This window comes from Myxine glutinosa, chromosome 12 (assembly GCF_964187855.1).
Source record: "Myxine glutinosa chromosome 12, kmMyxGlut1.1, whole genome shotgun sequence".
NCBI lineage: Eukaryota > Metazoa > Chordata > Myxini > Myxiniformes > Myxinidae > Myxine > Myxine glutinosa.
Window position 1 is genome coordinate 44,758,991 of NC_136272.1, and position 24,641 is coordinate 44,783,631.

The following is a 24,641-nucleotide window of genomic DNA, read 5'->3' on the forward strand; positions in this document are numbered from 1 at the left end:
GATGGCATCGCCAATACCCAGAGTGCTTCAGGAAGTTACATCACTTCCCCTGCACAACAGCAAGTAAAAGTCGGTGACGGTATTTGTCTGCATGTATGTGCATGATTGGTGTTGTAGCTCCTCCACGGACAGAAAAAAAATAAAAAATCACGAGCAAGACATGGAGTTGCCAGAGAAGAATAAAGAAAAGGATAACTAAATACTTCCACATCCTTACACGTGTTCACACGGACAAAAACAAGTAATATGTGTATTGAATAATTTTAAATCAAGAAATATTTGTGCGTTGTTATTCATATGGAACCAAATACAGGTACTTACTACAGATTAGTAAGCGAGGGTGTAGGACGGAGGAATCTATAATTATTAAACCCTCCATTTTGACGCACTGTGGTCACGACCTGCGTCCCAATATTTAATATAGATTTTTCGCCTCCTCTGTCCACTCAAGTCTCCTATTGTTGCTGTTGAAGGTATTATACAATTCATCTCCGAGGGTCTTCATGGTTTGGTTCAATGTAAATTACGAGTCTGATGGTGTTCCCATGCGAATGAATAAGATTAGATGGAGCCATGCCTGTCCCGTGTTTCCATGTGAATGAATGATTAAATAGATAAGATTAATTGTAATTGTGAACATGGGGTTTATTTTACATTTGTTATCTAAGTTTTGTTGTGTGTTTCTTTCTCTTTCTCTGTATCTGTCTCTCTATGCCCTCTCCCCTTTCAAAAATTAAGTAACGCTATTTTGCAGGGAGGCACGTATGAGTTTGCTTAAACCTTACTAATAATTTAACACTTGAATCAAACAAAGCCAATGGAAATCTGATGCAACAGAGCCGGGCAGTGTATAATTATACACTGCCCGGCTCTGTTGCATCAGATTTCCATTGGCTTTGTTGGCTTCTGATTGGCTTCTGATTAATCAGAAGAGGCCTACAGGCCTGTGTTCGGCCCACCAGGAAACAAGATGGTGGCCATATTTCATCTCGGTACTACGGTGGGTGGAGTCAAGCAACAGATGCGGGTGTGGTCCGGCAGCTGTCTGACCAATGGGTGCACATTTCAAAAATCGACCACAGTGCACATTTCAACAGCAATGTGAAGCCCTTGTAGACCTGTGATATGTCGCAGGTAAAAAAGCCGAAATCCAAGAAACAATGGGTTTAAGTCAATGGCAGCCTTTGTAGGTGTAGAAGTCAGCATGGACTTCTGATTCTATTGAAATGTCCCTCTCCTATTGAGTAGGTGAGTTATCACTTGCATCCTGTTCAAATCTGTTCTTACTCTGCTCAATTTCAGGATAGCTAGGGAACATGGGTGTTGCTGTATAATACAAATCGTGATGCACAGCAGTATTATAATCTTTGGAATATGGAATGCTAATAAAGTGAAAAACATATACTTGGTGATAAACCTTTCAGTAATCTGCATTATGAATTATAGATATTGTGTGTTGCTGTAGTTTGAAATACTAAGGAATCTTCAAAATGTATATTGCCAATAAAGGTCAAGAGTATAATTAGTGATAAATCTTTGAGCAATCTACATTATGAATTATAGATATTGTATGTTGCTGTAATTTGAAATACTAAGGAATAAAGACTACATTGATAAATCTGTAAAAATAAGGAATATGTAAAGAACAACGTCTGGTGCCGGCACAGCAAAAACACCATGTGTGTATTATTTTCATATTTAAAGCTCATCTCAAATGGCCCGAGTTGAATTAACAACAGATGTTTTACCATGCTGATGGCGACAACTTGTTTCAAAAACAGAGTGAAGGAAGGAGTCACACCCAGAAAGGGTTATCCCTTCATCAAGGATAGTCCAAGAGTTATTTCCTGTAAAGCCCTTAGAAATAGATGTTTGCTCAACCCATACGACATACAACGTTTGGTGGCATATTCTGTTAGGGCAACCCTTCTGGAACATTTCTCGGGTGGGTGCACTGAACAACGAATATTTTGTCATATGATGCCTGTAGCTAACCAGTTCATGAGGTAGGTTTATCCAGATGTGACTAAGTGGTAGTCAGTAGTTGGTTCTTCTAGTTAGCTGGTGTAATGTGTTATGCCTGTTCAAACTTGGTTTTTATTCAAACTGTTCAAACCTGCCATGTTCAAACAAATCAGCCTTGCATACCGCTGTTGCAGATATGATTAAGAGACATGGCCAGTAGAGACACAGAGGATGAAGCCAGCGAAGCATCTTGTACCCTGCCTGTTCCTCCACCGACAAAACGAAGGAAAAGACCAAACTACAAAAAAAATGTATTCTTTGTCAAGAAGATATGGAGGAGGTTCTTCGAAAGGAGAGAAGAGACGTGGGCCATCTCATTCTCCTTCGGAAGCATCAGAACCTGACATGACAGGCACAAGCCAGCCAGGGAGATGATCAACATCTCAGTCAAATGTCATGGACGTTGTGCGTTGTGCCAGGTGCCTGTTCTGCAAAAATAAGTCCCACAAAAAGGTGACGGAAATGCTGAATGTTAGCACATTTGAAGTTTGTCAGTCAATTGAGCATGCAGCAGAATGAAAGGAAATGTCATTTTGAAGTTTGATGAAGATATTCTGCATTTGAAGATATTCTGGTGATGAATGAGGTGGTGATGAAGATACTCAAGGTGATGAAGATATTCTGCATTTGCTCCATGGTGTGAGCAATGACCTTGTGGCTGCAGTATGACAAGGTATGCTTTTTAAACGACACCAGAAGACATACATTGAGCTTTTAAGGAGACAAGGAGACAGTAAATATGAAGACAAATATGTGAGTGCTTTTCATGAACTGCTTCATGATCTTAAACCTGATTAAGAAGCTGGCAAGGTGTATGATATGGACAGTCTCCGCAACAAATACAATTCTTTTCTTGAGGTATAAAGTATCAACTGACATAAGGCGGCCAAGTACACAAGGCAGCATTAAAGCTCAGAATGATGAGGCATTCTGAAGAAGAGGTAGCATTCCACCACCCATACCAGAACCAGAACTGGTGTATAGCAGTTCCATCTCTCTGTAGGATGTTCTGAATGTATCTTTTAAACAGGGATCGAGTTCGTCTGAACGCAGTGTATCTACACGTGATGAAAGAGATTGCGACCAGACAGAACGCACCAGGCTTTTGTACCGCACTGCCATGCTGATCGAAAGCGATACTGCTCAGTGTAATATAATCTGTATAAAACCTATGAATACCCCAGATTTGAATCTTTCCTCGGCCAAAACTATTCCAGACAGTCTATATTGGTTCCTGCGTCAATATTCCTCCGGAAAATTGCAAAAATATTCAATATGCCTTTGGAATATTGCAAAACAATTGTATTAAATAACCGGTATGACATCATCGCCCCCATTTCAGACACTTTTTGAGAGCCGACCCCCACCACAGACATTGGCCTGTAGAAAAAAAAAGTTACACCACAATCTGAAGTGACACCCACCCTAGAAATGTTCGAGAAAGGTTGCCCTAACTGAATATGCCACCAAACCTTGTACATAGTGTGTTCAAAAAGTATCCGACCTTTATTTTTCGTGCGTAAAAAAAAGAAGCGAGGGAGGCGTTGATTGGTGCACGTATTTAGGCGATCCTAATGCACACGCGTGAATTTTTTCCCACCTGCAGAAGCTGTCATTCGACGGCAGACCGCCGATGAGTGAGGACATGTAAGTGAGCGCCGTCGGATTTTCGTTTTTGACAAAATGACGGAAAAACTTGAACAACGCTACTGCATCAAATTTTGTGTTTTTTGGCCTCGGGGATGTTGGATGCTTCCATTGTGATGACTGCAACTTGGTTTCTGGGTCGTACCCATAAACCCAGGACTCATCGCCAGTGATCACTGTGTTGAGGAAGCTGGGATCGCTGTTCACAGTCTCCAGCATGTCCTGTGCGATCTCCTAACGGAGTTGCTTCTGCTCAATCGTTAGCAGCTTTGGTACGAACTTCGCTGAGATTCTCCTGAAGCCCAAATCCTCCTTCATAATGGAATGAACGGTGTTGAATCTTGCGGATCGTTTCCACTTGGGAATCGCCAAGCTTTACACAAAATTTGATGCAGTAGCGTTGTTCAAGTTTTTCCGTAATTTTGTCAAAAACGAAAATCCGACGGCGCTCACTTACATGTCCTCACTCATCGGCGGTCTGCCGTCGAATAACAGCTTCTGCAGGTGGGAAAAAATTCACGCATGTGCATTAGGATCGCCTACATACGTGCACCAATCAACGCCTCCCTAGCTTCTTTTTTTTTACGCACGAAAAATAAAGGTCGGATACTTTTTGAACACAGTAGTATGTGGTAGGGGTTGAGTGAGACCTTTTTCACAGGCCTTGCTCCTGGATCAGGAGCTGTGGTAGTTTGATCCCACTAATTTATAAGATTGAGAAGCAGTTAAATAAGTGTTTTTTTTTTTTGTTTTTTTTATATATACTGGATCGAGGCTCGTGAAAGAGCTAACATTTATTTCACAAACAAATCAACCAGACAAACAAAATATAAAAAAAGAGGGAGGGGAAGACAAAATGGTGAGAGAAGGGGAAGCACACAAACATAACATTTGAGAGCAGGGAGATGTGTGGGAGGGAGAGGGCTTGGGGGGAGGAGGCGTGGGAAGGGGGTGGGAGAAGTATAAAACACAAGGACACCAAGGACTTCCCGGACAGAAGTTGGTGTTTCAAAAAAGTGGATTTGGGGTGAAATTAGCGGGGGTAGAAAAGATCAAGGTTTTGGATGGGGGAAGACAAGAGATGGTGGTGAACAGCTGTTTTAAAGACCTGGAGGGTGGAGTGGGATTGAAGAGAGTGAGGGAGTTTGTTCCAGAGGCGGGAGAAAAGAGGAATGAAGGAGTGAAGGTGAGCAGAGAGTCTTGATTTTGGCAGTTTAACCATAAGAGGGTTGCAGACAGATCTTGTGCGACCTGTAGGAATATTTGGGGGACAGAGCCCAGGGAGAGCTGGGGGGGGCAAGGCCAGAGAGGAGTCGGTAGAAGACGGAAAGACCACCAACCTGCCTGCGGTGAGTGAGTGAAAGGCCCTTGGAGTTAGCTTCATCGCGGGAGATTCCAATGATTCTGAACGCTTTGGTTTCAACAGCGTGAAGACGAGCTAGGTGTGAGGCAGGAGCACCAGCCCAGAGGGGAGAGCAGTATTCCATTGAGCTGCGGATGAAAGCCTTGTATGTGGTGAGGAGCTCAGGTGTGCCAAGGAAGGACTTCGCACGACGGAGGATGCCCAGTCGGCGACTGGCTTTGGAGGCCAGATTTGAAATGTGGTTTTCCCAGGAAAGATCATGGCAGATAGTGAGACCCAAAAGCTTGAGTGACAGAACTTCTTGGAGAGGATTATTCAGAAAGTGGATGGGAGGGTTGTCCAGTCGGTCTTTTCGGAGAGACATCGTAAGAGTGTGAGATTTGTCAGGATTGAAAGACATGTTCCACTTGTTTGCCCAGTCTGTGATTTTGTCCAGGTCTGCAGAGAGTGAGGAGGCTGCAGACTGCCGATCTGAGGGATGAGGAATGGAGCGACAGAGAGTTGAGTCATCAGCAAAGAGATAGAGAGGATTTTCAAGAGAGTCAGAGAGATCATTGATGAAGACCAGAAAAAGCACAGGGCCCAGAGCACTGCCTTGGGGAACTCCAGCCTGAACAGGAAGAGGAGATGAGAGAAACCCATTCAGGGCCACACGTTGACTACGACTAGAGAGGAAGTCCGCCAGCCATGCGTGGAGATTTCCATGGATACCAAAGGAGGAGAGTTTGGTGAGCAGAGCGGGGTGCCAGACCGTATCGAAGGCACGTGATATGTCAATGGAGACAGCTCTGATTTCCTGTTTTGCATTGAGGACCTCCATCCATTGTTGAGAAAGCAGAAGCAGCATGTCCAGAGTAGAGTGACCAGGTCTGAAACCAATTTTATGATTAGAGATCAAGCCATTGGAGAAGAGGAAAGATTTCATATCTGAAGCAATGATGGATTCCATGGACTTTGCTGATAATTGGGAGAAGGCTGATTGGTCTGTAGTTGCTAGGATCTGTTTTTGCACCTTTTTTGTGCAAAGCGGTGATGTTGGCTGATTTCCAAGCAGATGGCAGATGACCTTGAGCAAAAGAGAGGGTGAAGAGAACAGAGAGAGGGAGTGAAAGAGCGGAAGAGAGGGAGTGAAAGAGCGGAAGAACAGGATTTTAGGACCCGTGGGCTGATGCCGTCAGGTCCAGTTGCAGAATCAGAGTCGAGGGTTGACAGAAACTTTTCCACCTTGTCAGGAGGAAAGGACACAGAGTCCAGGAGCAGCTGGGTACGGCGGGTACAGAGAGGGATGGGTTTGGGGCACAAGATTTAGAATTTTTTGGGACACAAGAGTTCATCACACAGACACATCTCAAGTATCAAAGGGGGTGTGGTTCGAAACGAGGAGGAGTGGAAAGGAGTGTTTGGATTTAGTTCTGAGAATAACAACAACAGCTTCTGAGAATAACAACAATCTGAGGTGTTGGCTTAGCGGTTAGGATGCCGGCTTGGGATCCTAGGATCCTGGGTTCGAATCCCAGTCGATCGTTGAATTAACACCAGGGGGGTTGACTCAGCCTGTCATCCTTTCGAGGTCGGCAAATTGAGTACCAGCTTGCTGGGATGAATGATCCCGGTGTGTACCCAGGTTTAGAATAGGTACACCGTATCCCTGCGCATCATAAGAGGCGACTCAGGGTTGGTGCCAGGAAGGGCATCCGGCCGTAAAAACATTGCCTCAAACAGGGAACCATGATTGTCATGGGGCTGTGATTGATGCTGTGAAGAGGAACAGGTTGAGATGGTTTGGTCATGTGTTGAGGAAGGATGAAAGTGACTGGTTGAGAAGAGTGATGGAAATGAATGTAGAAGGAAGCAGAGGACGGGGAAGACCGAAAAAGACTTGGCTAAAGATGGTGGAAGAAGAAATGCGGGCAAGGGGGTTAACAAGGAGAGATGCAGAAAATAGGGCAAAATGGAGAAGATTGTCATGGGGACCGCAAGGCTAACCCCCGCTGTAGCGGGAAAATGGCCTTAAAACGATCATTCATTCATTCATTCAAAACAACAACAGATAAAATGGTGGTGCAATGGACAGGAATGACATACCATAAATTACAGCTTCAGGGTCCAGGTGTTCAAAATCAATGAGATACCTGTGGAGTGAAAACACTGAATAGCATCAGCAAACCCACAGCACTGCAGTATCGTTATTGCAAATGAGTGGCAAGTGGCTACTTGCAATCGCAGGCCCATAGGAACAGCTGCTGCAGCACGTTTTAGCTGGTTTGCAATCGTGCAAGGGGATAATTAAAACATCTCAAAACATTGCAAATAATAATTATCAATTGAAAGCACTTTTGCGGCAAAAAAAAAAAATGGAATGCTAAGAAGACATGAACAAGTGGGTTTTCAAGAATTGCACACTATCTACCTGCAGAGGAGATAGCCTGTGCGGTTCACCCCATGTGTGCAATGTACGCCAATAAGTTTGTCTGATACAGCGGGGAACGGTTTGTGAAGAGAGGGAGAGAGAGAGAGAGAACATAAGACAATTAAAAAATGTATGTATTTGGAAAAATCACAAGCTTTAAAGAACACACTGCAGCATAATCAAATGGTTTCCTGAATCCGTTGCAAAGGTCCTCCCTCCAGTCAGTCAAGACTTCAACCGATTGACACATCGCACTCTCTCCCATAATCAACCTCAGTGCTTTTTTATACTCCATGACTCACTTCCCCTCCCGACCTCTCTTTCTGCCACTACCACTTCCCTTCGTAAATTGTGATTCGTCTGTTCATGCATTTTTGCTTGATCCTCTCCATCCTCTTCTCAATTTAACCTTTCATCCTGGATCATTCACATTGTTCTTTCATGAGCCTTGACATCCCCAAACTAAAACATAATTTTTAAAAACTCCACAAAGCTGCCTACAGTGTGATCTAGTCCTCAATATCCAACAGCAAAAGGATGCGTGAAAACAAACACTCACCATTCTCGATATTATTCCCCAGGAAGTATTTCACCGTTTCACTGAATTGGTCAATGACATCCTGGTTCGGAACAGACTTCCCAGCAGTGTAGATCTTCATGTAATCTATTCCAGCATGTAAAAACTCCTAGTTAAACACACAAATGGAAAAAGCATAATCAAACGTAAAAACAAAATGCAGATCAACAAATAGGAGTTTTTTGTCTGATGACGACGACAATCGGAATGACAGAAAATCTTGCACTTTTGATGTGTATAGGATCACACGTAGTGTATTGTTCAAGTGGTTGGGCACAACGAATACTTATTTTCATTACTTACAATTAACTAGAGAGTTCATAGAATACATCACTGAACGCTGTCTTGAGAAACAAGGACATGGGCGGGGTCTACAGGCAGAAATTTGCTGATGATCGGACAGGATGACGTTAAATGCCGTAATATTTTGTCCAATAATGTATTGCTAAACGGAAAGGTTTGGAATGTGTCAAAAAGGCGATTTGTGTCCTGCAGTGTTCAAAGATACAATGCAATTGAAATAAAATAAAGGTTTTAAAGGTCGTATGGCTAACCCCCGCTCTAGCAGGGAAAATGGCCTTAAAATGGTGATGCAGGGGGAATGGTGATGAAATTATGGAATTACATCTGATGCAGTTCTCTCTCTAGTGGTCATGCCTTTATAAGTAAGTTGGATTGAGGGTGAGGGGACTGTCTGCTTGAGACCGAGTTTGAGTTGGTAAGCTTCGTAGGTTTCTTGCTTGTGGCTCATTTGCATAATAATACTTTATATTACTGCTTGCTTATTGTATGCCTTTCTTTTGTAGACGAGTGGAGACGTTTTTTTTTTTTGTTTTTTTTTTTTGTTGTTGTTGTTGTATACTGAATCGAGGCTCGTGAAAGAGCTAACATTTATTTCACAAACAAATCAACCAGACAAACAAAATATACAAAAAGAGGGAGCGGAAGACAAGATGGGGAGAGAAGGGGAAGCACACAACCACAACATTTGAGAGCAGGGAGAAGTGTGGGAGGGAGAGGGCTTGGGGGCAGGAGGCGTGGGAAGGGGGGGGGGGGGGGGGGGTGGGAAAAGTATAAAACACAAGGGGACCGAAATTAGCGGGGGTAGAAAAGATCAAGGTTTTGGATGGGGGAGGATAAGAGATGGTGGTGAACAGCTGTTTTAAAGACCTGGAGGGTGGAGTGGGATTGAAGAGAGTGAGGGAGTTTGTTCCAGAGGCGGGAGAAAAGAGGAATGAAGGAGTGAAGGTGAGCAGAAAGTCTTGATTTTGGCAGTTTAACCATAAGAGGGTTGCAGGCAGATCTTGTGCGACCTGTAGGAATATTTGGGGGACAGAGCCCAGAGAGGGCTGGGGGGGCAAGGCCAGAGAGGAGTCGGTAGAAGACGGAAAGACCACCAACCTGCCTGCGGTGAGTGAGTGAAAGGCCCTTGGAGTTAGCTTCATCGCGGGAGATTCCAATGATTCTGAACGCTTTGGTTTCAACAGCGTGAAGACGGGCTAGGTGTGAGGCAGGAGCACCAGACCAGAGGGGAGAGCAGTATTCCATAGAGCTGCGGATGAAAGCCTTGTATGTGGTGAGGAGCTCAGGTGTGCCAAGGAAGGACTTCGCACGACGGAGGATGCCCAGTCGGCGACTGGGTTTGGAGGCCAGATTTGAAATGTGGTTTTCCCAGGAAAGATCATGGCAAATAGTGAGACCCAAAAGCTTGAGTGACAGAACTTCTTGGAGAGGATTATTCAGAAAGTGGATGGGAGGGTTTTACAGTCGGTCTTTTCGGAGAGACATCGTAAGAGTGTGAGATTTATCAGGATTGAAAGACATGTTCCATTTGTTTGCCCAGTCTGTGATTTTGTCCAGGTCTGCAGAGAGTGAGGAGGCTGCAGACTGCCGATCTGAGGGATGAGGAATGGAGCGACAGAGAGTAGAGTCGTCAGCAAAGAGATAGAGAGGATTTTCAAGAGAGTCAGAGAGATCATTGATGAAGACCAGAAAAAGCACAGGGCCCAGAACACTACCTTGGGGAACTCCAGCCTGAACAGGAAGAGGAGATGAGAGAAACCCATTCAGGGCCACACGTTGACTACGACCAGAGAGGAAGTCCGCCAGCCATGCGTGGAGCTTTCCATGGATACCAAAGGAGGAGAGTTTGGTGAGCAGAGCAGGGTGCCAGACCGTATCGAAGGCACGTGAAATGTCAAGGGAGACGGCTCTAATTTCCTGTTTGGCGTTGAGGACCTCCATCCATTGTTGAGAAAGCAGAAGCAGCATGTCCAGAGTAGAGTGACCAGGTCTGAAACCAAATTGATGATCAGAGATCAAGCCATTGGAGAAGAGGAAAGATTTCATATCTGAAGCAATGATGGATTCCATGACTTTGCTGATAATTGGGAGCTCACGCTACAGAGTTTGTGGAATGATCTTTTCACCACATTTTTATTCAATCAACTTCCTTTGCCAGACGCGGCTGAACATTGGGCCCATTGGTTCTGTGCTCTATCGAACTATCTGGCGGTCGTGCCGAACATTACGCCACCACAGAAACTCTCGATACTGGTGTGTCATGTGACCACCATATATGGTCTATGGCTATTTTTCTCATTGCGAAACTTATGACGCCATCGAGATTTTGAAAGGTCTTTACGTCAAGCCAAAGAGCGCACTGTACGGCCGGCACATGCTGGCCAGCCGCCGTTAGGAGCCGTCCGAGTCGCTGGAGAAATACCTTCAAGAGCTGAGACGTCTTGGTAAGGATTGCCTGATGGAGCCTCGCACGGTTGCTGAATCAACGGATGATTTAATGCTTGATGCATTTGTGGCGGGGATCGCTTCATCCGCCATAAGATTGCGATTATTGCAGAACAAGACTTTGCCGTCGCTTTACGAAGCTTTCGAGCAAGCACGAGTCTTGCAGTTGGCTCACACCCGCTCGGAGGCTTACGGCCGCCCTTACATCACGGCGGGGGCTACCGCGGACACTCGTGCGGAGTGGAATGTTATGGTGGAGCGTTCTCTCACTGACGCCGCTGCGTCGGCTGGATCAATCGACATGCCACCAGCCCAGGACGAGGAGCCTTTGAGACAGGCCTTCGCGGCTTCTTCTTCTTCAGAGAACACCACGCTGTTATTTCTGCAGCAATAAACGCCACGCGCAGTCTCTTTGTCCCGCTAAAGACTCGCAGTGTCATAATTGTGGAAGGAAAGGACATTTTGCAAAAGTTTGCTGCGCAGCAAAAACACGGCGCTCAACCCTCGCTGCGGCCGACTTACTCGCTGGAACCAACACTTCCCGGTCTGTGCGTGCTGGGGACCCCGGGCTATCGCGTGGCCTCACCCGAGCTGTGCTTCCGCTCCTGGCGGAGGGAGAATCGGCTGGGGCTCTGATTGATACAGGGAGCAGTACCAGCTTCGTTAGTCAAGATCTGGTGCAGAGATATGGGTGGACCATTGGCCGAGATACACGATGCATCTATATGGCCTCTTCGGGGTTGTACACTCGCACTAAGGGCTTGTGCATGGTTAATTTGGTTATCAACGATGTGAAATATTCCGATGTTAGACTCTTAATAATGCCGGATCTGTGTGCGGATGTGCTACTGGGACATGATTTATTGCAGAGACATGGTCGCCTCGAGATGCGGGTCGGTCGTGGGGAGAATACACTTTCGGTCTGCGGACTGGCTGAGATGGCTATAGAGCCACCAGTTATCTTTCCTAGTTTGACGGCCGACTGTAAACCCCAAACAGTAAAGTTTAGACGGTATACTCGTGCGGACATGCTGTTCATTGCTGACGAGACCAGGCGATTGCTCCGAGAGGGGATCATAGAGCCGAGTACTTCCCCATGGAGGGCTCAGGTGCTGGTGGTGCATTCAGACAACCACAGGAAGTGCCTGGTCGTCGATTATTCACAGACTATAAATAGATTCACTCAGTTGGATGCGTACCCGTTACCCAAGATGGATGATCCAGTACGCGACGTGGCTAAGTACCGAGTGTTTAGCACCCTGGACTTGAGAAGATAACTGAGAAGGAAGTTGAGGAAGCGATAAAAGCAATGAAGAGTAGAAAAGTGTGAGGGTCGACGGGAGTTGTGGGAGATATGTTGAAGGCAGCAGGAAGTTGGGGTGTGAAGAGAATGACAGAGATCTGTAATCTGGTGGTGAAAGAAGGCCGCATTCCAGTGGATTGGGAACTGAGTACCCTCGTCCCTCTATACAAGGGGAAAGGTGACCCTCTGGAGTGTGGCTCGTACCGAGCGATAAAGTTATTGGAGCATGGAATGAAGGTATTGGAAAGGGTGTTGGAGAGGAGGATAAGGAAGAAGGTGAAGATCGACGAAATGCAGTTTGGATTTATGCCAGGAAGAGGAACGACAGACGCGCTCTTTATTGTGAGGCAGTTGCAGGAGAAGTACATGGAGAAGAGGAAGAAGTTGTTTCTTGGGTTTGTTGATCTGGAGAAAGCATTCGATAGGGTTTCACGCAAAGTATTGACATGGGCATTGAGGAAGTTAGGAGTGGAGGAATGGTTGATCAGAGTAGTGATGGCAATGTACAAAAGAGTGCGCACAGCTGTAAGGACGAAGGACGGGAACAGTGGTGAGTTTGAGCTGAAGGTGGGAGTGCATCAGGGGTCGGTACTAAGTCCACTACTATTTGTAGCTGTGATGGAGGTGCTGGCTCAGAACGTAAAGGAGGGCTTACCGTGGGAGTTGTTGTATGCAGATGATCTGGTGTTGATTGCAGAAAGTATGGATGGACTGAAGGAAAAGATGAACAAGTGGAAGGAATGTATGGAGACAAAAGGTCTGAAGGTGAATATCGGAAAGACGAAGGTGATGGCAAGTGGTAAAGCATGTGGTGAGGTGGAAAGAACTGGGAAGTGGCCCTGTGCTGTGTGTAGGAAGGGTGTCGGAGTGAACTCCATTCAATGTACAATGTGCGCTGAGTGGGTTCATCAAAAATGTAGTGGTCTGAGAGCGTCATTAACCAGTGTGGCAGCTACATTCAAATGTAAGGTGTGCACAGAGGGAGCTGCAGATGGAGGAAATGTTGAGATGGATCTTGGAGACGGCGTGAAGCTGGAAGGTGTGAAAACATTTTGCTACCTCGGAGACATGCTGAATGGAGAAGGTGGATCAGACTCAGCAACGGTTGCTAGAGTGAGATGTGCATGGAAGAAGTTTCGGGAACTGAGTGGCGTGCTGACGAGGAGGGGAGTGTCGTTTGAAGCTGAAGGGAAAGGTGTATGCTGCATGTGTGAGAAGTGTTATGATTTATGAGAGCGAGACATGGGTAATGAACGTAGAGCAACAACGAAGGTTGGAAAGGGTGGAAATGCGAATGGTTCGATGGATGTGCGGAGTATCGTTGAGAGGGAGGAAGACAAATGATGAATTGCGAAAGATGATGGGAATAGAGCCTGTGATTGATGCTGTGAAGAGGAACAGGTTGAGATGGTTTGGTCATGTGTTGAGGAAGGATGAAAGTGACTGGTTGAGAAGAGTGATGGAAATGAATGTAGAAGGAAGTAGAGGACGGGGAAGACCGAGAAAGACTTGGCTAAATATGGTGGAAGAAGAAATGCGGGCAAGGGGGTTAACAAGGAGAGATGCAGAAAATAGGGCAAAATGGAGAAGATTGTCATGGGGACCGCAAGGCTAACCCCCGCTCTAGCAGGGGAAATGGCCTTTAAAATGCATGTTGTTGTTGTTGTTGTACAGAGTTCAAAATGTTCTTCTGGACTTCATTCTCACCTGATGGTCATAGTATCGTGAAGTGTTGGTGAGGTCAATCACCAGGCCGAGTTTTAGCCGCTGTCTTTCGATCTCGAACATGAGATGCATAGGTCCAAACTGCAAATGATCTGGAACTTTTCTGAGAAGTGCCTACAGAGAGAAATGTGATTGATTTATATTTTTAATGACAAATTCAATGTAAGCAACGATGGATTGAACAATATACTATGACGGTTATGGAACTGGCCCCAGATGAACGCACATCCATAACACGTAGGAGTTCCCTCGTCAGTTGTATCGTCAGTAAATGTGCTCAGACAGATCCCCACCCAATCCACCCATTGTCTAAGGGGAATGGGGGATATGCGTTGTGTGGGCTATAGTAGTAGATCTTCTTCCTCCTCTTCTATAACCCCCATTGAACTCCTTGCCATCCACCGTTTGCCCTTCACGTGACTCGTGGTGGTCCCTCTCGGCTCTCCCCCCGTTGGTATTTTTGTGCACATAAGATTGTTCACGGTTCTGTTTAAATATTATTTAAATATGTATAACCTTTCCCCTTCAGTGTTTTACTCAGTGGTATTTTACAACACGCTGTTTTTCTTCCTATTTAAAAGGCTTTTCTCAATTTCCTCTCCAACTCATTCCACCTCAAAAAAAAGAAATTCAATATCTTATACGTCTCCCTCACTACATGGTCTAAATTCACATTCATTCCATCCCTCCTCCATCATTCTGAACCGGATTGCTAACTTGAAAATCACAACAAACCCAATTTGTTTTCAATGTTCGTCTTTCATTAATCATCCACTTTCTAAACTCCCCTCTTGCCCCTCCCATCCAAATCCCTCCCCTTGCACCTACACTCCTAAACTCCCCCCTTGCCCCCCCACTCTTAAACCCCCCCTACCCCTCCACTCCTGAACTCCCCCCTTGCCCTTCCACTCCTGAACTCCCCCCTTGCCCTTCCCCTCCTAAACTCCCCCCTCACTCCTCCCCTTCAAAACTCCCCCCCAACCCCTCCCATTCAAATCTCCCCCCATACCATTCCTCTCCAATTCTCCCTCCTCCCCCCTCCTCCTCAAAGCTGCCTCCTCCCCACTTCGTCTCCCTTCTATCTCATACCTCCACCCCCCCCAACCTGCTTCTTTCCTCTGCCCCCCCTCAAACAACCCCTCTCTGTGCCTCATCCCTTCACCTTCAAACCTTTCATCCTCCTCATCCTTCCCTTTCTTGGAACTCTTCTGCAATCGCTGACACACTAACAACTGCTCTCCCTACCTCCCCCTCTCATCCTTCATCTTACCCTACTCCTCCCCTCCCCTGTCCTGTACCCGATGCTCCCCCTCTCTCTTCATTAACGGTATGGACCTCAAACATCCGGGGCCTTCGCTCAAACCTGACTGATCTCTCCATACAGGTTGCTTCTGACAATCCAGACTTGATCTGCTTAACAGAGACTTTCCTCCTTCAAGATGTCTCTGATTCCTTAATATCTCTTCCTGGTTACTCCCTCCTCCGGTATGATAGACCTGAGCCTCGGCCTGGTGGTGGGGTGGCTATCTTTATCAAAAACTCTCTTCCTCACTCTCCTTGCACTGCCCTCTCTCCTCCTCACCCCCAGGAGTACCTCTGGCTACGGCTTCCTCTCCGCTCCCACCTTTTGTTCATATGTGTTCTGTACCGTCCCCCAAACAGTGATGACTCCATCTACATTTCACTGTCTGACAACATGGACCAACTTCTATCCACTCATCCCAACTCTCTCTTCCTCATATGTGGTGACTTCAATTGTCATCATGCCACCTGGTTGGGTGTGGGTTCCTCTCTCACCAGTCATGGCACCTCAGCAAAGGACTTCTGGGACTCACTGGGATTGACACAATCTGTCAATTTCCCGACCCGGATCTCAGCCAATGGAGTATCTTCTCTTCTAGACTTGATTATGACTAACTTCCCTGCTAATGTCTGCTGCTCTTCTTCTGCTCCAATCGGTTCTTCTGATCATGTGCTTGTCAAAGTGGACATCTCTCTGGCCATTCTCAGAGAGCCTCCTCAGCGTCGACGAGTCTGGCATTTCACTCAGGCCGACTGGGACGGTCTTCAAGCAGCCATCAATCGTCTGGATTGGTCTCCCATCTCCACTGCCTCTGACATCAATTCTTCCTGGGAATTCTTCCAAAGCAAACTGATCTCTCTCATGCACAGATTTATCCCATCTCGCCTTCAGTTGTCTTACCCTTCCTCCCGTCCATGGTACACTGAATCTTGTGGTGAGGCAGTTGCCCTGAAACAACTTGCCTTTGCCTCTTGGAAGGCTAATCCAACTGAAGGAAATCTCAGTTCCTTCCACCAAGCTCGGAACAAGTGTGTGTCTACCCTCAGGAGTGCCAGGAAGCACTATCTCTCCTCACTCAAGTATGAACTCTCAAACCTGTCTCCTTCCTCCAAATCCTGGTGGCGTCTGGTCAAATCCGTTTCTGGTGTTTGTTCCCCCTCCATCCCCTCCCTTACCTCAAATGGCCACACAGTTGACATCGCACGTGACAAAGCCGAATGCCTCAACTCTGTGTTTGCCTCAAAATCCTTAGTCCCAAACCCATCTCTCTCTGTTCCCACCTTTCCCAGTCGAACCAAACTGCTCCTGGACTCTGTGACCTTCTCTCCTGACAAGGTGGAGGAGTTTTTGTCAAACCTCGACTCTGATTCTGCAACTGGACCAGATGGCATCAGCCCACGGGTCCTAAAATCCTGCTCTGCCGCTCTATCTCACCCTCTCTCTGTGCTTTTCACCCTATCCTTTGCTCAAGGTCATCTGCCAGCATCCTGGAAATCAGCAAACATTACCGCTTTACACAAAAAGGTGCAAAAACAGATCCTTGCAACTACAGACCAATCAGCCTGCTCCCAATTATCAGCAAAGTCATGGAATCCATCATTGCTTCGGATATGAAATCTTTCCTCTTCTCCAATGGCTTGATCTCTGATCATCAATTTGGTTTCAGACCAGGTCACTCTACTCTGGACATGCTGCTTCTGCTGTCTCAACAATGGATGGAGGTCCTCAATGCCAAACAGGAAATCAGAGCTGTCTCCCTTGACATATCACGTGCCTTCGATACGGTCTGGCACCCAGCTCTGCTCACCAAACTCTCCTCCTATGGTATCCATGGAAATCTCCATGCATGGCTTGCGGACTTCCTCTCTGGTCGTAGTCAACGTGTGGCCCTGAATGGATTTCTCTCATCTCCCCTTCCCGTTCAGGCTGGAGTTCCCCAAGGCAGTGTGCTGGGCCCTGTGCTCTTTCTGGTCTTTATCAATGATCTCTCCGACTCTCTGGAAAATCCTCTGTATCTCTTTGCTGATGACTCCACTCTCTGCCGCTCCATTCCTCTTCCCTCAGATCGGCAGTCTGCAGCCTCCTCACTCTCTGAAGACCTGGACAAAATCACAGACTGGTCAAACATGTGGAACATGTCTTTCAATCCTGACAAATCTCACACTCTTACTATGTCTCTCCGAAAAGATCGACTGGACAACCCTCCCATCTACTTTCTCAACAATCCTCTCCAAGAAGTTCTGTCGCTCAAGCTTTTGGGTCTCACCATCTGCCATGATCTTTCTTGGGAAAACCACATTTCCAAGCTGGCCTCCAAAGCCAGTCGCCGACTGGGCATCCGCCGTCATGCGAAGTCCTTCCTAGGCACACCTGAGCTCCTCACCACATACAAGGCTTTCATCCGCAGCTCAATGGAATACTGTTCTCCCCTATGGGCTGGTGCTCCTGCCTCACACCTGGCTCGGCTTCACGCTGTTGAATCCAAAGCTTTCAGAATCATTGGAATCTCCCGCGATGAAGCTATCTCTGAGGGCCTTTCACTCACTCACCGCAGGCAGGTAGGTGGTCTTTCTGTCTTCTACCGACTCCTCTCCGGCCTTGCTCCCCCAGCTCTCTCTGTGCTCTGTCCCCCAAATATTCCTACAGGTCGCACAAGATCTGCCAGCCACCCTCTGATGGTTAAACTGCCGAAATCTCGGCTCTCTGCTCACCTTCACTCTTTCATTCCTCTTTTCTCCCGCCTCTGGAACAAACTCCCACACTCACTTCAATCACACTCCTCCCTCCAGGTCTTCAAAACAGCTGTTCACCACCATCTCTTATCTTCCCCCATCCAAAACCTTGATCTTTTCTACCCCCACTAATTCACCCCAGATCCACCTTGTTTGAAATTCCAACTTCTTTCCTGGAAGTCTTGGCAGTGTCCATATGTTTTATACCTCTCCCACCCCCCACCCCCCTTCCCATGCCTCCCCCCCAAAGCCCTCTCCCTCCCACAGTTCTCTCGATGTCTCCATGTCTCTCGGTCCCTGCTCTCAAATGTTGTGTTTGTGTCCTTCCCCCTCTCTCCCCATCTTGTCTACCGCTCCCGATGTTATTTGTTTTGTGTGTCTGTTTGTCTTTCTGTGTGATTAATGTTCGCTCTTTCACGAGCCTCGATCTTGTATAAAAAAAAAAAAAAAAAAAAAAAAAAAAAAAAAACCCTCCAGTTCTTCCTTTATTCCTCCTTTAAGTCATCCTTTATCGATGGCTCACATATGGTGGTTGCCATTTAATGCACCGCACAGCACTAATTTGGTTCTCTATCAAATTACCATTTAAACATTCTTCACGTGTATATAGGGTACAAGCCACCACTCGTAAATTCTCTTTCTTTCTTTTATAAACACTCTTGCGATTGCTGCATACTGACGTACACTTCTTTCTCTTGCTACCCCTATTATTAATTTCCAATAACTCTCCCTTGACTCACAAAGAGCATCACAATTTATAAAGAGTTGTCCGCCTTGCCTGCAAAGCTCCAGGGGAGCCATCTAGCAGTGCGTCATGTGCATGGTGATGACGTCATGATGTTCGCTCATTAGGTTGGAGAACCAGATTACAGATACCAATTAGTAACTCCTAACCACATCCAGGTCGACTCCATATGATGAGTGGATACCAGAGATAATGTTACCATGTGGCAGGCGGTGCTTATCGCTCCCAGTAAGGTGTAGCAGCAGCTGTATGGGACAGTGGGACACCTTGCTGGCGGTTCCCCACTGATGATATGAAGGTCGCATAATGACTGATATATATATCAGTTGATATACTTGCTTGGCTGGGAGTGTGTGGGACAGAAAGAAGGAGGATGTGTGACAAGGTGGCCCAGGTTGCCTTGAAAGGCTCATTTTGGATATGGAGGAAGTTTATGGAGGCAGGTCGAACGGTGTAGGTTGGTTTTATTATTTTTTTTGTCACTATTATTATTTCTTATTTTGTGTATATGAGTGAGTGGGTGAGGGTATGTGTTTTTGTATGAATGAATTTTTGCATGAGTGTGTTTTTGTATGTTGAAAGGGTAGGTGGTTGGTTGGTGTTGTGTGTGTATGTGTGTGTATGTGTGTGTGTGTATGTGTGTGTGTGTATGAGTGTGTATGTGTGTGTACGAATGATCGGGTGTGTTTTGTTGGTGAGTGGTGAAGGGTATAAAGGTGGGTGTTTGCGTGTTCCACCATGTTTGTTTGGTGCTGTGGATTCTGGATGTGGAGGTGTTGTTGTGGTAGTCTGCGTTCGCACTGGCTGGGGGTGGGTGTATGTACGCATCCAGGTGTAGTTGCTGCATGTGGATGTGTATGTGCCCCTGCTGGCCCACCTTAGCTGACCGTATCGAGGTTGAAGGGCCGAAACGGGATGATGCTGAGGACCTCGACTGAGGACCCGGTCAGTGCGGCACACTTGTGACCAGGTGTGTTTTGAATTTACATATATATATATATATATATATATATATATATATATATATATATATATATATATATATACATATATATATATATATATGTACATATATACATATATACATATATATATATATATACATATATATATATATATATATACATATATATATATATATACATATATATATATATATATATACATATATATATATATATACATATATATATATATATACATATATATACATATATATATATATATACATATATATATATATACATATTGTTGCGGATATGGGATTTGGCCTCCATCCATATCTGCTTGTAAATATTCCCCTATTTCCCCAATACTTCCCAACTATCCCCAATCCCCCATTCCCTAGTCCCATTTTCTGTAAACAACACTCTGTAGAACCGACCTTCCCCTATTTCCCCCATTAAATGTCGCATCCAGGTCCACCACATCTCACGTAGACAACTATAGGACATCTTGCTAGTTATTCTTAGTCTATGTCAGTTAAGGACTCGTTTCCATTAATTCTGACTCTTCGTTGCACCAGAATGTGATTGTATGGCACCGTTAGAAAGTTTAGGACCTCCCAATACCTCCCCGCAGCTCTTCCTCATGGTACAACAACAACAACAACAACAACAACAGCGGCGGCGGCGCGGGGAGTGTGCGTCCTCACTCCGGCTTGGTTAGCCGCCATTGAACATGTGCTCCGACGGGGTTACCACGCAGGGGCTCGCTGTCAGCTCCTCGTCAAGGGCGGAGCCCGGTAACCCCCCGCACCCAATGGAAGCGGCGGACCGATTCCATCTGGGGCGGAGCTAACGAGCCGAGGGCGTGTCACTCCCCGCTGGACATGCGCAGGAAGAGGGAGGTGACGTCAGATGCGCCTCAGCTTGGAGAGAAAAGGACGCCACCTCCGAGCGCGACAATACCTCCCCGCATCTCTGGACCGGACCGTGTTGATTCTGCCCCTGAGCCAAGGTGCACCTTGAGCTATCGACTGCCTGTCCTTCCCTGCCATCAATCCCCGTGTGAGTCGGTCTTGTCCCGTTTGTCTGTGGTCTGTCGGGGATAGATAAGACTGTGTCTAAGTGCCCATCTTTCTGTGCTTTACCTCTTACCGTGTAATCTACCCGTTTCTGCATCACCAATATTATATCCTCCTCCGGGGGTCTTGAGAACTGTACCCCTTGTGTCGTTGCATTTATCCCAGCCGTTGTGTCCTTTCCTTCATTGATTTAGCGTAGCGCGATTCGGCCAACGTTCGAGTGGAATCGGGCGGGATAGGGTTCTAATCGGGGAGTAACTGTGCGGACGCGGTAATACCAAACCGCTCGGTAAACTAACATCTAAAACCGCGTCTGTAACAATATATATATATATATACATATATATATATATACATATATATATATATACATATATATATATATACATATATATATATATACATATATATTGTTGCGGATATGGGATTTGGCCTCCATATCCGCTTGTAAATATTCCCCTATTTCCCCAATACTCCCCAACTATCCCCAATCCCCCATTCCCTAGTCCCATTGTCTGTAAACAACACTCTGTAGAACCGACCTTCCCCTTTTTCCCCCATTAAATGTCGTGCCCAGGTCCACCGCATCTCACGTAGACAACTTTCGGACATCTTGCTAGTTATTCTTAGTCTATGTCAGTTAAGGACTCGTTTCCATTAATTCTGACTCTTCGTTGCACCAGAATGTGATTGTATGGCACCAGTAGTGAGTTTAGGACCTCCCCATACCTCCTCCCATCTTCCCCATGAAACAACAACAACTACAACAACAGCGCGCGGGGAGTGTGCGTCCTCACTCCGGCTTGGTTAGCCGCCATTGCCCAAGTGCTCCGGCGGGGTTACCACGAAGGGGCTGACTGTCGGCCCCTCGTCAAGGGTGGAGCCCGGTAACCCCCAGCACCCAATAAGAAGCGGCGGGCCGATTCCATCTGGGGCGGAGCTAACGAGCCGAGGGCGTGTCACTCCCCGCCGGATATACGCAGCCACTTACCGGACGTGATGTGAGATGCGCCCCCAGCTTGGAAGGAGAAGTCGCCACCTCCGAGCGCTGAGAGACCTCCCGCATCTCTGGACCGGACCGGGTCGATTCTGCCCCTGAGCCAAGGTGCACCTTCAGCCTCGACTACCTGCCCTTCCTTGCCATCAATCCCCATGTGAGTCAGTCTTGTCCTGTTTATCTGTGGTCTGTCGGGGCTACTATAAGACCGTATTTAAGTGCCTACCTTCCTATGCTGTCTCTCTCGTCCTTGTAATCTAACGTTCCGAAATATTATAACCTCCTCCGGAGGTCTTGAGAACTGTACCCCTGGTGTCGTGTCATTTTAACCCAGCCGTTGTGTCCTTTCCTCAATTGATTTAGCGTAGCGCGACTCGGCCAACGTTCGAGTATAATCGGGTAAACTGTGCAGACGCGGTCATACCAAACCGCTCGGTAAACCAACATCCACAACCGCGTCTGTAACATTTGGTGTCGAGGAGTTGGATTCGGACCTGGGACTAAATTCAGTTAGGCCCAAATTTTGGAACACCAATTGTACCATTAGGGTAACATTTTGGTGTCGGGAAGTGGAATTCGATCCGGAGCGCGTTTCACGCGCTCGAAATTATAACGGCGAAATTTGATTGTGTTTTACAAAAAAAATAAAAACCCGAATTTTGAAAGTCGCGCTATGGCAGACCAAGACGGCTGGGTTCCGGTAGAAGAGAGTGAGGCAGGGTCGATCCAGGACCAAAATGAGAGACATGAGGAGAGCGAAGCAGTGAGGGTAGCAGACGCACAAAATGGCGCCTCGCACATGGCCACGGCGACCGCGCCCGCGACCGTGGTAGCGCCGCTGGTGGATTCGAACCTTTTCCTCCTGCAAATGAGGGCCCTTATAGACCAAATTGGAGGTTTGAGAAACCAAATGGGGGTAATGGGAAACCAAATGGGGGTAATGGGGAACCGGATGGTAGCTCAGGGTGAGCGATTGGAGGGCCAAATGGGGGTAATGAGGGACGAAGCGAGGGGTACCGGAGAGGGATTAGACAAGAAATTAGAGGGGTTAGACAATGGGATAGAGGGGGTGAAACATGGGTTAATGGGGGTGGAAAATAGAATGGCTGCCCAGGAGAATCAGATAGAGGGAGTGAAAAATGGATTAGAGGGGTTAGAAAACAGGATGGAAGGCAAATTGAGGGACATGAGGGACCAAGCGGAAAGGGAAGTTAAACAAATGGGGCAGCAGATAGAGGGGGTCAGAATGGGGGTAGAAACCAAACTGGATGCTCACAGGGAGGAAATGGAGCAGATGAGGGTGGCATCTGGGCAGAAGATGCAAGTGATGGGAGAGGAGATCAGAAGAGGGGTGAGTGAGGAGGTCGGAGGAGTGCGCGAGGAGGTGAGGCACTGTAAGGAGCACATGGAGAAGGAGGTGAGAAAGGGGACTGTAAAATTGCAAGGGGGTATAGAGGACCTGACGCAGGAGGTGGAACAGCTGACGGAGGGACAAAAAGGACTAACGGAGCAGGTTCAAAGGAACACTGCGGTATTAGGAGGGTTAAAAGCGACACAAAATGACCTAAAAAATGACTTGGTAGCGACGAAGAGGGAATGTCAGATGGTACGTGAGGGATTGACAACGAGGTTGGACGAGGTGATAGAGGTAATGGAGACGAAGGACCGGCAGGTGAGGACGCACATGGAAACGGTCAAGGTAGCCTTGGAGGACGAGCTTGAGGAGACGTACCGGGGAATAAAAGAGGTGAAGCAGAAATTAGAAGAAGTGGAAGAAGGGGTGAGCGAAATTAAGAAGCGACGGAGAGGGAATAAGAAAGAGATAAAAGAGGAGATAAAAGAATTGGTCCGAAGTCTGTGTTCGGATCGTGATGATGTGCTCATTAACCGGATGAGGGATTCGCAAGTGATGGAGGAGAAGCGAAGAGGAAGAGGACCCGGTGTAAGTGGTGACCAATATGGTCGTGCGTATGATGCACCAGGGGATTTAAGGAGCTTGGGGGTCGAGATGGACCCGGGTGTTCGTGAGAGGCCGTTGGTGAAGTGTGCGACAGGTCTGGTGTGCGAAAAAGGAGGTGTGCAAGAAAGTCCGACTCTGGGGTGTGTGAGGAAAAAGTGCGTGCCAAGGAGTGAGGGTGCTGGCGAGAGTGAGTCGGTCGTAGCGCGTGTGCGAGGGAGCACATGGAAGCGTGGTGTGGTAAGTGTTACAGAGGGTGTGACGGGAGAGTGTGCGCAAGAGTGTGCGCGAGAAAGGTGTGTGACGGACAGGTGCATGGGGAAAGAGTGCGCTGTCAAAGGCAAGGAAGAATGCACGCCGGTGGTGAGTGTTACAGAGGGTGTGACGGGAGAGTGTGCGCAAGAGAGGTGTGTAACGGACGGGTGCGGGAGGAAAGAGTGCGCTGTCAAGAGTAAGGGTGAGTGCGCTGTCAAGAATGGAGGTGAGAGTAGTGAGAGTGACAAGGAGCGTGAGTTGGTTGTGACAGGTGAGAAAGGATGCACACCTGGAATGGTAGAGCGTGAGTGGGAATGCATGCTGGAATTGGTAGTGAGACACATGGTTGGGTGTGCGAATGAGAGCACACCTGTGATTGCCACAGAGGAGGTGACCGAGGAGGGGGCGCGAAGAGGTGTGTTGGTGAGGTGTGCGACCAACGAATGTGTGCCAAGGTGTTCGGTGGTCAGGTGTGTGACCAAGGCGGGGAGTGGAATGAGAGTACCGAGGTGTGTAAGGAAAGGTACGAGGGGCATGGAGACGGCTGGATGTGTGAGCAAGGAACGGGCTGCGGGGTGTAAGCATGCAGGTGAAGCATCGACGTTAAACGGAGCAGCGGTTAGAACGACTTATAGCCGAATCGGGCCCTCGGTTCGTGCCGGGCCTCGCGTGGAACGGCCGCGTCCAGGCTCCACCAGGTGGAGCGGGCAGCTGGATAGGAAGGGTCGTCATGGCGACCACTTTTTGTTGAGGCATTCCGGCAGGTCGAGATCGAGCCATGGGATGGCTCCGTGCCGAGAGGGTGCGTGGGATCTCGGCCCGGGTAGA

The 24,641-nt window shown here is 47.2% G+C and overlaps 1 protein-coding gene across 4 annotated transcripts in view; it reads right to left on the reverse strand.

The window, feature by feature from the left end:
- Positions 1 to 24,641, reverse strand: part of DUSP11 (dual specificity phosphatase 11) — a 56,575-nt gene that overhangs the window by 9,492 nt on the left and 22,442 nt on the right. For all 4 annotated transcript variants that reach the window (XM_078766784.1, XM_068132568.2, XM_068132567.2 and 1 more), the window contains exons 3-6: positions 13,781 to 13,912; positions 8,005 to 8,131; positions 7,446 to 7,506; positions 7,121 to 7,167 (exon numbers count right to left, since the gene is read on the reverse strand). In XM_078766784.1, coding sequence (XP_078622910.1) covers positions 7,121 to 7,167; positions 7,446 to 7,506; positions 8,005 to 8,131; positions 13,781 to 13,912 — 367 coding nt within the window. The remainder of the gene's footprint in view (positions 1 to 7,120; positions 7,168 to 7,445; positions 7,507 to 8,004; positions 8,132 to 13,780; positions 13,913 to 24,641) is intronic.